Source organism: Exophiala aquamarina, assembly GCF_000709125.1.
Source record: "Exophiala aquamarina CBS 119918 chromosome Unknown aczIA-supercont1.8, whole genome shotgun sequence".
Lineage (NCBI taxonomy): Eukaryota > Fungi > Ascomycota > Eurotiomycetes > Chaetothyriales > Herpotrichiellaceae > Exophiala > Exophiala aquamarina.
In genome coordinates, this window is record NW_013550580.1 from 570,411 (window position 1) to 585,518 (window position 15,108).

The 15,108-nt window shown below is 51.4% G+C and overlaps 5 protein-coding genes across 5 annotated transcripts; 2 read left to right on the forward strand and 3 right to left on the reverse strand.

The window, feature by feature from the left end:
• Positions 1–2,216: 2,216 nt before the first annotated feature.
• A1O9_08772 (uncharacterized protein) lies at positions 2,217–3,608 on the reverse strand (the record flags this gene model as incomplete). Its single annotated transcript, XM_013402255.1, has 1 exon — positions 2,217–3,608. One exon carries the CDS (start codon positions 3,606–3,608, stop codon positions 2,217–2,219), a length of 1,392 nt encoding a protein of 463 aa, XP_013257709.1.
• Positions 3,609–5,002: 1,394 nt separating this feature from the next.
• A1O9_08773 (uncharacterized protein) lies at positions 5,003–6,597 on the forward strand (the record flags this gene model as incomplete). The annotated part of the gene is made up of 2 exons (XM_013402256.1): positions 5,003–6,387; positions 6,576–6,597. 2 exons carry the CDS (start codon positions 5,003–5,005, stop codon positions 6,595–6,597), a joined length of 1,407 nt encoding a protein of 468 aa, XP_013257710.1.
• Positions 6,598–8,891: 2,294 nt separating this feature from the next.
• A1O9_08774 (uncharacterized protein) lies at positions 8,892–9,860 on the forward strand (the record flags this gene model as incomplete). The annotated part of the gene is made up of 1 exon (XM_013402257.1): positions 8,892–9,860. One exon carries the CDS (start codon positions 8,892–8,894, stop codon positions 9,858–9,860), a length of 969 nt encoding a protein of 322 aa, XP_013257711.1.
• A 158-nt stretch (positions 9,861–10,018) lies between these two features.
• Positions 10,019–10,957, reverse strand: A1O9_08775 (uncharacterized protein; the record flags this gene model as incomplete). Its single annotated transcript, XM_013402258.1, has 2 exons — positions 10,019–10,302; positions 10,351–10,957. 2 exons carry the CDS (start codon positions 10,955–10,957, stop codon positions 10,019–10,021), a joined length of 891 nt encoding a protein of 296 aa, XP_013257712.1.
• Positions 10,958–11,999: 1,042 nt separating this feature from the next.
• Positions 12,000–14,769, reverse strand: A1O9_08776 (minichromosome maintenance protein 3; the record flags this gene model as incomplete). Its single annotated transcript, XM_013402259.1, has 2 exons — positions 12,000–14,147; positions 14,203–14,769. The coding sequence occupies 2 exons, from the start codon at positions 14,767–14,769 to the stop codon at positions 12,000–12,002; spliced, it is 2,715 nt and encodes a 904-aa protein (XP_013257713.1).
• Positions 14,770–15,108: the final 339 nt, after the last annotated feature.

Genomic DNA, 15,108 nt, shown 5'->3' on the forward strand with positions numbered 1-15,108 from the left:
TTACCTTGCCCACCCACATATAGTAGACATTCTCGCGTGCAAGATATATTCGTACGCTGACTACGCTGACAGTAGCCCTTTTCTTCTGGCAGCGGATATATCCATATAAATACTGACTTACCTAGGTAGGCTGACAATTCCCTTTCTGGCTGTCTCCCGTTCCCAGGGTGTCATGGTCCTTGTGTCGGCTTGGTCTGGCTTTACGAACTAGGGAAGCCTAAGCGGCAAGGTCTACGGCCTGAAACTATATTTACACGTCTTACTGCGAGTGATACGGTTACCCCGATATGTAAGTATATCTCGGCCCGTGCTCGAATTCTGTCTCCGCGTGTCAAATCTAGAGAGAGCCTATATGGCCGGCTATCTTTGCAAGTGATACTCTTGTCTTCGCTCTCCAGTGCCTTTCAATCCGTTTCGGCTGGGCGCGCTCATTGTCGACAAAATCAAATCAGATTTGAATAGGCTTCCAATATGATGTTGGTAGTTGAGGTCTGCGATGATTCAGATCATTATGATGAGCATGATGAGCAGCATTATGATGAGGAGGAGGAGGAGGAGGAGGAGGAGGAGGACGGGCATCATTGTGAGGAAGAGGAGGAGGAGGAACAACATGAGGACGAACATGATGAAGAGGAACATGGGGAGGAGCACCATGATCACGAACATCAACACCGTGACGAGGACTGTCATGGCGTGGAATACTCTGAAGAGGAACATCAGCAAGAGAATCACGAGGAGGAGGATGACGACGACGACGACGACGACGAGCATGAGGAAGAACATCGTGAGAAACAACATGAAGAGGATCGCCACCTGGATGCTGAGGACCATCATTATGAGGAGGAACACCACGAGCATGATAGGGAATATCATCATGAGGACGAATGTTGTGACAACACCGAGAAATATTCCTATATTAAAAGTCAACGGCACCTACAGGATTCCGACCATAGCCATGATGATCACACTGATGGCACTTCTGCGCGGCACGGAACTCACAGCCGAGACGAGCTAGACCAGGAGGACCACCACCTTGGCCGATCAGAACATGACGCACACCTGCAACATGGTCGGGATGAGTTTTCTCATGACCACACAGAATCACATTCTATCAGTCAGGAGGTTCAAGAACATCACAGTGCACCTGTCCATGTCCACATCCAGCTACATGCTCACCCTGAAGGCTCACAGCATGCAGCCGGTAATCACGGTGAATCTGACAGAAGTCACGACCAACCAAAAGGGCAAGATAAGCAGCATGCAGGAAGACAGAGCCACGAAGAATTTTATTGGGAAGAGTGGTATTACGAGGAGTACGGTGTTCAGAATCACCCGGCCAAACCTGAATCTCACGAAGGAGTTCGTCCCAAGAGTAGGCATGTGGAAGGCACACCTCCTATAGGACAAGATTCTGGCTCTAAGTCTGGATCTGCAACTGCTGAACACCAGCGCGCTGCAGCATGGAGTATTGGGCACTCCACCATGAACCACCAAGCTACCAACTCCTCCCATGCTCAGGCCAGAGGCCTCAATCTGGATAATCTACGGCTTGTCGCCCCTGAGAGTCAGGCGACGGGACCGGGCGTTGCGCGGAACAATCCCTCACCAACCGGAAGCAAGGGACCTCGCAGCCCGGTCTCTATCATAAAGGGTATCGGCGCCAGTGTTACTAAGGCTGCCGCAGCTGCCCGAGGGGCCACCAAATCTGTTGCAGACGCCCGAGGGCGAGCAACAGCTGAAATCATTTTGAAGAGTGCAGGTCCTGTCACCAGTGCTAATGCCAGTGTTGGTGCGGCAGTATTAGCAGGAGCCACGGCAGGAAAAGCAAAGGCAGGTGTTTCAGGGAGCAATAGCGCCACTACCGAATGTATTGAAGTAAAATCTGAACCTTCTCCAACCGTGGTCGACTTAAGATCTCACCCCCCTGGAGGTTCAACCAGGAAACCCTCACCATCACCCAGCAGGCCGAGTACAACAGAAACGCCATATTCGATGGGTGGACCCGTTAGAAAGTCGTCTCCAACTGCTGTGCCATACCCGACGAATTAAATCAAAGGATCTGGGCCGGAGTTCTTGGAGTTTGTCTTATCCATAGTCCAGAAGCACTGTGATATTCAGAACACCAAAGCAAGTTTTACCTCTTCTCTAGCTGCTTATCTACATAGCTAAGCCCTAAATTTCAACACGTCAGCGGGAAAGGAAACTGAACAAGAACCTTAGCCAATATAGTCGGCGTAAGACATGAAAGTCTCATCCTGGCGCAGCATCGCGAGATCATCTTCGCTCACACAGAACGCCACGGCGATATCCCCCGCTGTCGACTTCGGCATCATATACAGTAGGGAAGGCCAAGCCTCCATCCTCGGCCGCCTCGCGGCATTAGGCACGCCGAGCGTCGGGCCGAATTCAAGCTCACAGCAGCGGATATTCGCGTACGACGAAAAGACGATGTCGCGGTCCAGATCAAGTCTCGCGCCGTTGACCAGCTGGGTCTTATCCGCGAGTCGATAGAGCATGGTTGCGAACGCGCGCGTGTGGTGTGCGATCATATCGTCCTGGAGCAGGAGTCGGCGCAGTCGGCCGGCGATTTCGCCAAGCGGATGGCTCCACACGTCCTCTTCATCCTCGTAAACCATATCCACCATGTGGCCCAGGTAGTAGCCTTGCAGACCTAGGTATTTCCGCGCGCTTATCGGTCGCGCGAACACAGTTCGGACGGCAGTGCCGAGTCGGGCAACACGGGCCCTCGAAACGCTCTGCCAGCATAGGGCGCCCACGGCGTCGTCGGTAGATACGTACGGTGCCACTGTCTGCTGGCTGGCTTGCTGCTTGAGCTTGGCGAGCCTCGCAGCCGTGAAGTTGAAATATACCCATCTGGGGGGAGATGGTGGATGTTGTAAGGTAGTTGCGTGATCCGATGGCGAGGAGGGGTTATTCTTCTCCTCGATCGCGCGCGGTTTCACAAAGGAATCTTCGAGTTCGGGTCCCGGCTGGTACTTGTCTCCGAGCAATGGGACGGCATTTCCTCGCGGCTGGTTGCCCTGCTGGATCTCCTCGTGCGTGAACGGTTCCGCGCGGCAAGCTTTGGAGAACAGCGAGATCGTCAACCCTAAGCCTGTCATGTCCATCATCATGTGGTTCCCAGCGAAGGTCAGTAAAAGTCCGCCTCTGATGAAGTTCGCTTGCAGCAGAAGGACAGGGGCGACCCGCTCGAATCCCTCCGAGGACCAGCGGGACGCAATCGAGGGGGCAAGAACCCCGCAATCCAGCATCGAAAATGGATATTGAGCTTCGCGCATTTGCTGCATGCTTGGGAATCCGGCTTCCTCTCTCAAGTCCTTTACGTACAGTTGGATGTGGTCGTGAAGAGGAATAACTTTCGGCAGTCCAGAGCGGGCCTCCCCTCGTCCCTCCATAACCACCTGGCCCGCAAGAAAGGGGAATGTCTTCGCAAACCTGTCTAGAGCTTGTTGCAGACAACATTTGACTTGAGATCTCGATGAATTGGCTTCGTCCAAGGTGAAGGCCAGGCATATGACTATGTACCGCTTGAGCATGGGTAGGCTGCCCATGACATCCTGCAGATGAGAGAAGTCCTGGTGGGCCATTTTTGGTGTGGGAGCACACTTTGGTAGCTCCCCAAGGGAGACTGAAGGTCTGAATTTGTATGTTTGTCCATCACAGAATTTCTCTGTTCAACCTTCAAATACAAGTACTCTGCCCTTGGGTCAGGGTCGTGGCAATCGTGTGCCAAGAGTTGATATTCGCTGCGAACCCGCCCCCATGATTCGAGGAACCTGACTGGCTGGTCGACGTTCTTCCGCGGGTTTATCCGAAGTCCGGAGCGGCCGAGCGCGCTAGTTGACAGCCTAACTGCAAGCAGTAACTGGAGTTCGTCCGGTGTTGAAGAGCCCCGACTTCATACAATAATGGTATCATGTCTGGCACGAGCAGACCAGAGCTGGCCATCTTCCTTTTCATGATTGACTGACACAGTGAGGAGGTGGACGAGGCGACGAACTTGTTGGAATACGACCCAACTAGTTTCTCGCGCTCTAAGCGCCCGCAATAGCGCAGCCACCGACGCAGTGCTAGGCAAGTCCGCGCTCCGCTATCTACGCGCAGGGATGGGCCACTCCCCTGGTCGGCCCCCTTGGGATACCCTGGTGCTTCGCCTTGTGACCATTCCAACAATAAGGGAGGCTTTGTATACTCTCCGGCGAAAGGGAACAAACAACAGTTTTTTCATGAGGTCCAGCCAGCAGATGACTTCATTGTGGCGTTTATTACCTCCCTCGCCTCTTAATTAGTTGTTGCTGGCACACACCTAGAAAGGGACTTGTACCTTTGAAGCAACACAGGTCTGCGAAGGGGCCTGTGCGTTCATCTTCATACACTTTCGGTCTGGAAACCCATGCATCTTTCCCAGACTAAGACCGGCAGGTGCACCCCTCCTTCAACATTACGCATTCCCATTTCCAAGCCTCCATGGAGCTCAGCAGACCTTCCAAAGCAACCCACAGGAGCATTCCAGGGATTTGGGGGCTACAATGACGAAAGAGCCCTGCTCTTCGCCAATTACGTACCTTCCAAGCGACTCCAGAAGGCGAAGTGTGCATCATTAGTTCCTCCTTACCCTAGTCCTCTCCCTGAATCGAACGGTGGAAGCCAGGTCAAACCGTGGCAGTGTACGTATCTCAAGTCTCTCAAGGCTATCACGACGGTCAGTTATCCTAGACAGGTGGTCAGTCTCTCTGGAGGGCGGTGGCATTATGGCTCAACAGGATGGTTATTCGTGGGCTATGCATGAGCCGTATGGTCGTCGCGGATGGTGTCCTTGAGCATAAAACGAGGCGTCAATCCAGTGCTACATGTCTCCTTCCCACTCCCCCAGCAGTAAGCCAACAGCCTCGAAGTTGATGTGGTAGCGATACCCGTTTCATTTTCATCTCATTCTAAATTTCCTATCACTTTCCTCCTTATTCGTTTCCTGAAAGCAATAATGCTTACAGTCAAGCAACTCTGCCGCGATCTCGGCATCAAGCACCCTGACAAGCACAGCACATGCATCGGCTATGGAAAAGCTAAACCGACCTGCGGAAACGCTGTGGCCGCAGCTTCTCGCTCGACCGCGGTTTCGATCCTCCAGGATATCTGCTATGGGATCGAGGATGGACTCACTGTGAGGGATCTAAGTTCCGACTTGAATGCAGCTGCCTGCTTGCTGCATTGTAAACGATGGCATCAAGGCCAAGGTCCAGCGATGTCTCAGGAATGGGAAAGGAAACTCCCCTATTGGGAAAGGAACTTACGCTACTCCACTGCTCAGGGATTCGACGAGGGACATCAGCAGACCCGGCGGCGGCAGCAGCGCCAAACATCCTCTCAGACCGTTGAAAGAGGGTCAGGTCGACAAACTAGTAGAAGACCAACCTCCCGATCTGCAGAACCTGTTCGCGAGCTCTCTCAGTGCGAAAGCGATCTTCTCGTAATTCAGATGCAGAATGCCCAGCTTCTCAACTCAATGCGGTTGATGCAGTCGATGCTGGACCAGTACCAACGCAACGAGCAACGCTTGAGACTGCCTCTTCTGGCCTTGGCCCCAAGCCACACCTCATCACGATCCCGTATCTACGCTGACGACGAGGAAGACGACCGCAATTCAGATTTAGAGTCAGACTTCGGCTCAGATTCAGGCTCAGATGTATCTGACTGGCAAGATTCAACGACACCGTCACGTGCATCGGCTGCATCCACTGCATCCCGCTCCAACGTTGCTCGATCACTACCATCTTCCAACCGAGTGGTACACTCGCCACAGCGAGGAACTTCTTCTCGCTCTTCTCAATCGTCTTTACGACGCTCCACTACTTCCTCATCCTCATCAGCAACAGCAGCCAGAGCATCACCTCCAGTTTCTCCCTCCTCTTCCTCCCGCTCTGCCTCCTCCCGCTCAGAGCAACACTCACAGCAGCGCGGAAGTCCTTCTCGCTCTTCTCACTCTTCTTCACGTCGTTCCAATTCGTCATCATCGCCAGTGCCAGCGTCTCGGACCCGCTTGGCCTTGTCTGCTCCCTTCGAGCAAAGCACACAACAGCGACGGAGCCCTTCTCGCACTTCTTCTCGCCGCTCGACCGACTCTGAATCATTAGCAACGCCAGCTCCATCTTCCGTCTCCTCCTCCTCCTCCTCCGGGGACCTCGACGATTGCGGTGTCTGCCTCGAGCCGCTGCCCAGTAGCGGCGGAAGCAGGAGTCACCGCGGTGGCGGCCAGGGTGATAACAATGATATCTGGACGTGTGAAGCATGCCACAACTCAGCACACATCGAATGCTTTGATATGTGGGTGACGCATTCGTCCGAGGATAATGTGCGCTGTATTTACTGGTACGTGTGTCCACTGTGTCTCTCCGGCGATTTTGGGAACCCTCATGCACCATGCACCCTTCCCCTCCCCCCCAACCCCCCGGGGGGGGGATTCCCCATGTTCTCCCCTGGAATAGTCTAAATCGCAATCTTCCTTCTACGGCCCGGAGCGTGTTGCTAACTCATTCTGTTTCTTCCCTTGCCTGCAGTCGCGGAGCCATCACGATCTAGTTCTATGTTCCTATGAATATATGGATATGGACATGTTGAAAGCTCTCTGGAGTCTGCTGGGGAGACGACCATCCACGGTTCCATTCAATGACAGACGTACAGGTTGAAAACTTGGTTGGTCCATTTAACCTGCTTCAATACCTCGGCTATGGCATGCAGCACTGATGTTTGTTTGTGCATTTGATGGGCGAGGTGGAGCAACGGAGAATAGTGGCATATTTCATAGCATTGCGTGGCTAAGGAGTAGTAACGTGCACTAAACCGAGAGCTGGAAACATCATATTATAATAGTAATAAGAAGGAGCTCGGATTTCAGCTGGCCAAGTGTACTGCTGAGAGACAAAGGTGATCGAAGCGGTGTTGGGCCTTGGCGCCAAGCGTGCTGATTAGCTATGTACATAGCTAGATGAGATTTACACTCTCTACTTCCTACGTAGATACTATACCGTAACCTATACTACACTAACCTACTCTCTCCTTATATTAGCTTTCTATTCTCCTTTCCTTAACGATTCAAGTCACAGATTATGGCGGTTTAGTTGAGCGGACACTCCAGGCGTTAGATATTCATCACAGATTGTGCTTCTGCAAGCCATGGAGCTCATCTTTGAGTCCCAACAGAGGTTGTTGGCAATTGGCACCAACCTTCCGGCTCACATCCGGAAGAGATTCATGGAGAGCTCGAAGCTGGCTCGAGACAATGATCCTTATGTCGGTTGGACAACAAGCCCATGAGATGGACCCTTTCCTGAATTCTCTAGCGTTGCTATCTAGAGATTGGAGGACGACGTGGTTGAGAAAATAGTCTCTAGAAGGAAATTAAAGGCAAGAGGAAGCTCGCTAGCTGTCTGCCTACCGCCGTAGGCGCTCATTCAACCACGTCAGCGAGAGGCCTTCCTGGCGCCGCCGCGCCTCGAGCTCCTGGACTGCCACTGTCAGGTCCGTCCATTCCTCGTACAGCCGTTAAATCTCCGTGACGATCAGCCGCCCCAGGTATCGTCCAGAGCCTAGATACACCTCTGACACTTCCTGCATCCCTGTTGGTATTGCTGTCTAAGAAGTAGTTCGCTCTCGATGGTTGATAACGGTCAGCATCTAGCTTCGCATGAGGCGCAGATTCTGGGAACTTAACACCAGCGCTTATGATGCATACTGTACGAAATTGAATGGTAGCCTTCATTGGCCTATCTATGATCCCTCCATCCCTATACTGGAGGACATCCACTCCTCTTTCGACAAGTTTCCTTAGCCCTATCTTGAGCTGCATCCGAAACCTTTGTGGTGTCCTCCTCTCCTACATCATTCGATGCGAGCGGTACTTTGGTGCCAAGCTCCAGCCTCTTGGATTCCGGAATCGTCCAGTCAAACACGCTGTCGTATTCGAACCCTTGTGGCCGATCCTCATTACGCAAATTGTGGACATCGTTCATGCTAGTCCGGGTACTCAGCTGGTAGCCCTGCACTAAGTTTGCTCGCACTGGTTGCCTGCTTCTTCTCCAAAACCAACAGATAATTACATAGCATCCCACTTCGCCTTGAGGCCTTGCCAGGGACTACCAGGGTTTGCCCCCCCCCCACTCCAACTTTGGGCAGGGGTTCACTGGGAGGTGTTTCAGCCACACCCAGCTAATTGCCTACGCCAGCCAAATCTCAGCCTGATCAAAACACTTCTATTTCCTACATCTCGAAGCGCGGCCCGTGGCAGAAAGAAATATAGGGCTTGATTCCTCCTCTTGGTGCATCATGAAGCGTCTTCAGGGTGGATGTGACCTACACCAAACACCCCGAGAAGGTGCAGATCTTATCGTGCAACAGAATCGACCGCCTACTGTAGTCCTTCGCACTTAACTTTCATTACCATGCGTAATTCTGGGGTTGGCCCGTGATGTAAGAAAACATGATGTTGAACGTTGACACGAAGCACGACACACGAGATGTTACGGGTTCACATCAGACCACCTCTCCAACTCTCGAATTTTCCAATCAAGGCCGTCATCTTTCCTCTTCCCTTAAGCTCCCGCTAGGCCAATGCCGCGCTCCAGAGCTTAGTTATCCACAACTGTATCTTTAGTGACAAGGATATGTGTGGAGCAGGAAGTCCAGAATCGGATGAGTGCATTAGTTCTCGGCAAAGTCCATCCCGCCCGACCCCGCAGACAGAGCTATTTCACGGGCGGGCAGGCTTGAGTCCTTTCGTTAAAACTGAAGCGTAATGTGGAATAGTGACTACTAGTCTACGGAGAGGGTGTCGACGAATTTTGGAAGGACAGGACGTATGTGCCAGTGGTCTAGCTATGGCTGCTGCTGCGGCCGGCTCCATCTCGCATCCTACAAATCTCGAAGTTGATACAATCGAAAGCGATTCGGCATATGGAGATGAGATATCGACATTCACGGCCTCTATAACCTCGTCAATAACTGATTACCAGGAAATTTATGGTCGTCGTTATCACGCCTACCAACAAGGAAGATATACTTTGCCAAATGATGAGCAAGAGAGTGAGAGGTTAGATATTCACCATGCCATGATTCTTAAAGCCATGGGAAACCGCCTGTACTATGCACCCATTGATTCCACTTTGCAAAGAGTTATTGATCTGGCCACTGGAACAGGAATTTGGGCTATCGCCTTCGCAGATCAACACCCTTCGGCAGAGGTGATTGGTAATGATTTGAGTCCAACACAGCCTACGGCTGTTCCCCCTAACCTCAAGTTCATCGTCGATGATATCGAAGCTGAGTGGGGCTACGAAATGCAGCCTTTCGATTTTGTTCATGCTCGATTTCTTGCTGGGGCTGTTGCCGATTGGCCTCGCCTGATGCAACAAGTCTTTAATTGTACCAAAGCCGGTGGTTGGGTCGAATTTCAGGATTGGAACACCTTCATCTACTCCCAGGATAAATCCATACTCCCAGAATCCGCAATTGCAAGATTCCACGCTATGGCGGGCGGCGCAAGGGAAGCCCAGGGATTCGACATGAAGCCAGGAGCATCGCTCGAACGATGGATGGAAAATGCTGGCTTCTCAAACATACAAGCCCATAAGATATGCCTGCCACTGGGACCATGGCCGAAAGAGAGGTCAAAGAAGGAAATTGGTGTTTACAATCTCTTGCAAATGCAGGCTGCCGTTGAAGCCATCTGCCTCGGTACCTTGCCTCATGCACCACAACCATGGACATATGAAGAAATCCAAGTCTTCCTCGCAGAAATCCGTCGGGATTTTAGGGACAGGAAATTTCATGGACAGTACGACTTGTAGGTTGAAAAGTATCTTAGTCACTTGAGCTTGCTCAACTAACTTTGATGGCTAGCTACGTTGTTTACGGAAAGAAACTATAAACAGACTGCATCCGTATGGATAGGTGGGACAAGAAACTGGAGAGCTGGAACCAAGATTCGTGGGTTTGCAAGAACCCTTCACAAGTCTGCAATCATTGCTCTCAATTTTCCGCACCAGACATCCATAAATTCCACAGACTTAGGAAGCATTAAAAGCATCCAAAAGAAATGTGGCCAACCTACCCATTCCACTAACTCAACATCGACCCCTTGCCTTTTACATTCCTCGTAGAAGAAGACAGTCTCTTGATGGGTAGGATCTTTGGTGCATGCTGTAATGTAAGTCTTGGGCAGTAGTCTAATGTCTGGGTGCAATAACGGCGAGTACAGGGGATCTTGAGGTTGCGGTGCATTGTACCATTCTAAAAGCGCTTTCGGTTAGCTCTGGTATTTCACTGCGTGTCCCTTACTTCTTGCTTGACGCATCATCGCGTTTCCAATCATTGGCGCATCCGAGTACAGCTCGGGAGTATATCTACTCATATACTCCGCAGGTAGCACTCGAGGATCGCAGCTTGCCATACAAGCAGCAACCAATCCAGCGGGTTTGAGCTCCTGATTCGAAGAATATTTTAGCGCAACGCAGGCAGCTAGATTCCCCCCGGCAGATCCACCCATAATGAATTTCCTCCTCGGATCTCCTCCATATTTTGTGGCTGTTGCATTCATGAATTCATAGACCGCGCAGACGTCCTCGAGACCAGCAGGATAGGGATATTCCGGCGCAAGGCGATATTCTGGGGAGAAGAGGATCATCTTAGACTTCTCTGAGATAATTCGACACAAAAGGTCTTCGCCCTCAATGCTGCCGGTAAACCATCCTCCAGAATGAATATATAATCCTACCGGTAATAGATCTGTTTCAGCCGAAGGGGTAAAAATCCTCACTCTTTGTGTAGGTGTAATGTGTATATCTTCGGACCGCACAGCGTTAGTGGGGGGAGGGAGAAATGGTGCAAGGCTAGCAAAGATGCCAACGAATCGCTCTCGACTTCGTTGAACTGGTTCGGCATCCATGACAAAGCGACCGCCTATCATTTCCTCAGCCTATGACTCTTAGACAGGTGTTTATGTGCCATGAGCGGAAAGCATACTGCTAGCCATTGGGAATCGAACGCAGGTAACTCTCCGGCCATAGTGTAGTGCTGAAAGGATTGGTAAACCAGGGTAATGATATAGGAATAGAGGGCGGCCAATAGGCGGCGTCGAGGAAGAGGCAGCCTGTGTGAATTGGTAGGACTATGTGGCAGATGCAGCGCAATCTCGGAATCAAAGTAGATTAGACTGATGCTTTGTGTTGCTGTTTGACTGTCTCGCGTTGACGTTCATGATACGCACTAAGCCAATTTTAGGAAGTCCGCACCAGCTTCGGATGATCTTCCTTTCTCGGCGTAGGGCTGTGTTTACGCCATCATCAAGACACCGAGAAACAAAAATACCCTAACAGCACCCCCTGAGTTCGTCCACGAGAGCTCACTCTTTATCTCTCTACCCATTCACTCTATCAATGGACTCTACTTTAGTCAGATACTGCTCGTAGTTCAGATTATAACACATAGATCCGCACCAGAAGCAGCACACTCGCACGCCCGTACCCACTCCGACGCCGCAGACAGACACATGTGAGAAATGGCCTATTGTAGACGTAGTCACTCATTCAATCAATTCGCTTCCGACGCGAGCAACAACCCCAGCCGAGTTAGTAGGTAGGCCGCGGCCGAATGGGAAATGGGAATTAGCAACCACAGGGCATCTCGTTTCGTTTCCTTTCGTTTCCTTTTTCTCATTCTTTGGTTGCCCAAGGCGACTTGGTTTACGAACAGGTTGGAGCTTTCTTACAAGTCACCAGTTTGGAAAAGAAACATTGCATTGCATTGTTCACCCTACTGTTATATAAACGATAAATCCTAATATCCCACCCAGAACCCCTATCACCCACCACATCATGGTTGTGCATAGATATCGTACAGCACGTAGCCACTCTGAACTGCATCCGTTAATCAGAACACACCATACAATACACACATCAATGCCAGCCAGCAACACATTTACGCGTTATCTAAAGAGTATAGACCTCGCCACTGTCCTCCAAGAACATGATCTGATTCGCCTCGCCCATGGCCTTGAGCGCAGCGGTAGTTTCCGGGCCTGAGAACTCCTGGGCGCTGCTGTTCCGCTCGCTTAGACGATGGTTGACTGCGATGGTGATGTCCGCAACTGTGGCCATGTCGTTTTGGAACAGAGACGTGTGGGTGAGGGCGCCTAGTGTCTCGCGGAACGTCTTCAGACGAGGTGGCGCGATTCTCGCCTCGGGTTCGGGCGACGACTCGGGCGATTGTGGGATTTCTGCGTCTGTCTGAGTTTGGGTTCTGCGCGATTGCGATTGCGAGTCTGTCTGGGTGGGTGGGAGTTGTGAGCTGGGGATCGAGCTGGCGAGCGACATGCGTGAGAGCTGAGACTCGGCGCCGGTCCGGCGTTGGGATGCGCTAGGTGCATTGTCTGAATCAACTCCCCCGTCGTCGTCATCAGCGGCGGCGGCGTTATTCGGACGAGAAGAACCCGCGCCGTTGGTACGGGTCGGTCTTTGGCTTCTAGTTTGAGGCTTGGCTGATCTCCTACCATTTGCTTTAGTTCCACGGTACGGAGTATCATCGTCGCTACCATCATCATCGCTTTCCGAGTCGTCTTCCGATGAGCTCTCGACGTTGGCATCCTGAGTCTTACGTCTCTTCTTCCGGCCATCCTCCTTCATAGCAAGTTCTCTGAACAGAGCGAATTTCAGGATCCTTTCTGCAGCAATGGCGTCGCTCTCTTCGACACGGCTTGACAGTCTTGCCTTTGCATGGGCAGTTGAAAGACGAATGAGAGTCTCCAAAGTTCTGGCAGTCATCGGACTTGTTCTTCTCTGATTTCCTTCAATCTCATCGTTTCTCAAATTCGAGTACGCAGTAACCACATAGTCACTAGCTTTTTGGGTCAAGACAGGTTTGCATCTGCTCTTCGCATACTGGATGTATTTCTTGATGAATGGCATGCTGACAGGAGTGATTTGTTTATTCCTACCACGACCACTCGTGATCGTCATACCCGAGTGGAGGACGACGCTGAATCTCTCAAACACTTCTGTCGTTGTTTGGGGGGCATTTTGATCCTCTTGGATACCAATACCGAGCATCTGATTTGATTGTTCCCGGAGGGGAGCGCCTTCTTCTGTGCCTGGTTGCCTGTACTGATGCATTCTGAGAACGTGCTCTGAGATCTCACGATCCCTTTCATCGTTAATGTCGTCTGTCACCACGAAGAGTAAATCGAAACGTGAAAGTAGAGAATCTGGCAGTGCAATGTTCTTATGCGGATCTTTGTTGCTGTCGTATTGACCGAAGATGGGATTTGCGGCCGCAATCACACTGCAGCGTGCATTAAGAGTCGTATGAATTCCAGCTTTGGCAATGGTGACTGTCTGCTGTTCCATGACTTCGTGGATGGCGACTCGATCAATATCACTCATTTTGTCAAATTCGTCGATACACACAACGCCTCGATCCCCTAGAACCATTGCACCAGCCTCAAGTCTCCGTTCTCCGGTTTCTTTATCAGAAGTTACTGCAGCGGTAAGACCAACACCGGAAGAGCCTCGACCAGTGGTTGCAATAGCCAAAGGCGCGGTGTTGAGGACAAAACGCAGAAGCTGCGATTTTGCGGTGGACGGATCTCCCACCATGAGGACGTTGATATCACCTCTAAGATGAGTGCCATTCGGTAAGTTCTTCTCCATACCACCTAGGAGCATAAGCAAGATGGCCTGCTTGATATGATCGTGGCCGAAAATGCTGGGAGCTAGCGACTGTGCAAGTAGCTCGAAAACATTGCTCTTTTTGGACATCTTGTTGATGTTTCGAACATCCTGATCGGTGATAGTAGCCTGTGCGATGCCACCACCAGATTTCGAAGACAGCAAGACAATGTTGTTAGCCAGAATGAGTGTCCTGAAGATTGCCGATCCAGACCCTGCATTCCGGTTTCCCAACGACCTGAAGATCCCCACGAGTTGGATTCGATCGCCGGGCTTCACCCGGTCGACCATGTCGTCGTCCAAGATCACATCAACGCCACGAGGCAGTTGGCCTGCAGGAGCTCGTTCGGGCATTTCTTGTATACTGATCGTCTGGTGATCTCTGTACGTGCAGTGACCGTATTCTGTGATCAACTAGCGACAAAGTAAGTGGATGCAGAATTCAAATAAGGAGGAATGGAAAACATACGGGATTACCGAAGCCATCTTCTTGGGGATACACGCTTGAACTGGCCGGGCCATTGGCAGTCATCGTTTGGTCTCTGTATTCTCGAAACATGAATGTTCCCTTCTTCTCATTCCAATGCACGCTCTTCACGATCTTGGGTCGGACGAGACTGCATTTGGTGACAATGCCTTCGAGACAGACCATACGATTCAACAGTGAGCTTCCAAGCGTTCTCGGGTTGCATGAATTCTCTCCGAACGACCCAGAGTATGCAACGTAGTATAACGTCTCTTCATCCTGCTCGAAGGCCGCCCGGTTCGGGATTGTGCTGATGATTGTCTTCAAGGCCGCGTCGAAGGCGAGGGAATAGTCAAATGGCTGATAGAGAATGCCGTCCGCGAGCTCTCGGGAATGAGATCGAATGTCGTCAATACTGACCACGAGTCGCCTCAATCCACGGTTGAGCATCAAAACGATGTCACCGCGATACGACCGGGCCCGTGGGTTTGTGGGATCGAGAAACTCGGTCGCGAGTCTGATTCTGTCACGGACCGCTTCATCGCGGAGTTGACGACTATCGAGCGCCATCCTGGCACTGTGAAAAAAAGTCTAGCGGCGGTGCTCGTAGGAGTTGATGAAGTCGTTCAACAAGGGCGAGAGGCCCTCACCTCACCCAATCCCTGAAAATGGAAATCGCCCGAAAACGCGTGGGACGCGTCGAGCGCGTAAAGTGGTTCTTGGCGCGTTTCGGTCGACACCCTCTGTTTGACTTCTGGGCGGGTGCTGGCACTGACAACAGGTGCCCTTGTCCCATAAGTAGATAAATCAAATAACCATGTTGAATTTCTTGTCACGAGATGTCTATCAGCCTAATATACATCAGCGATTTCTCTACCTTTACTGAGTATGCCCAAGTGGTCCTTTAGC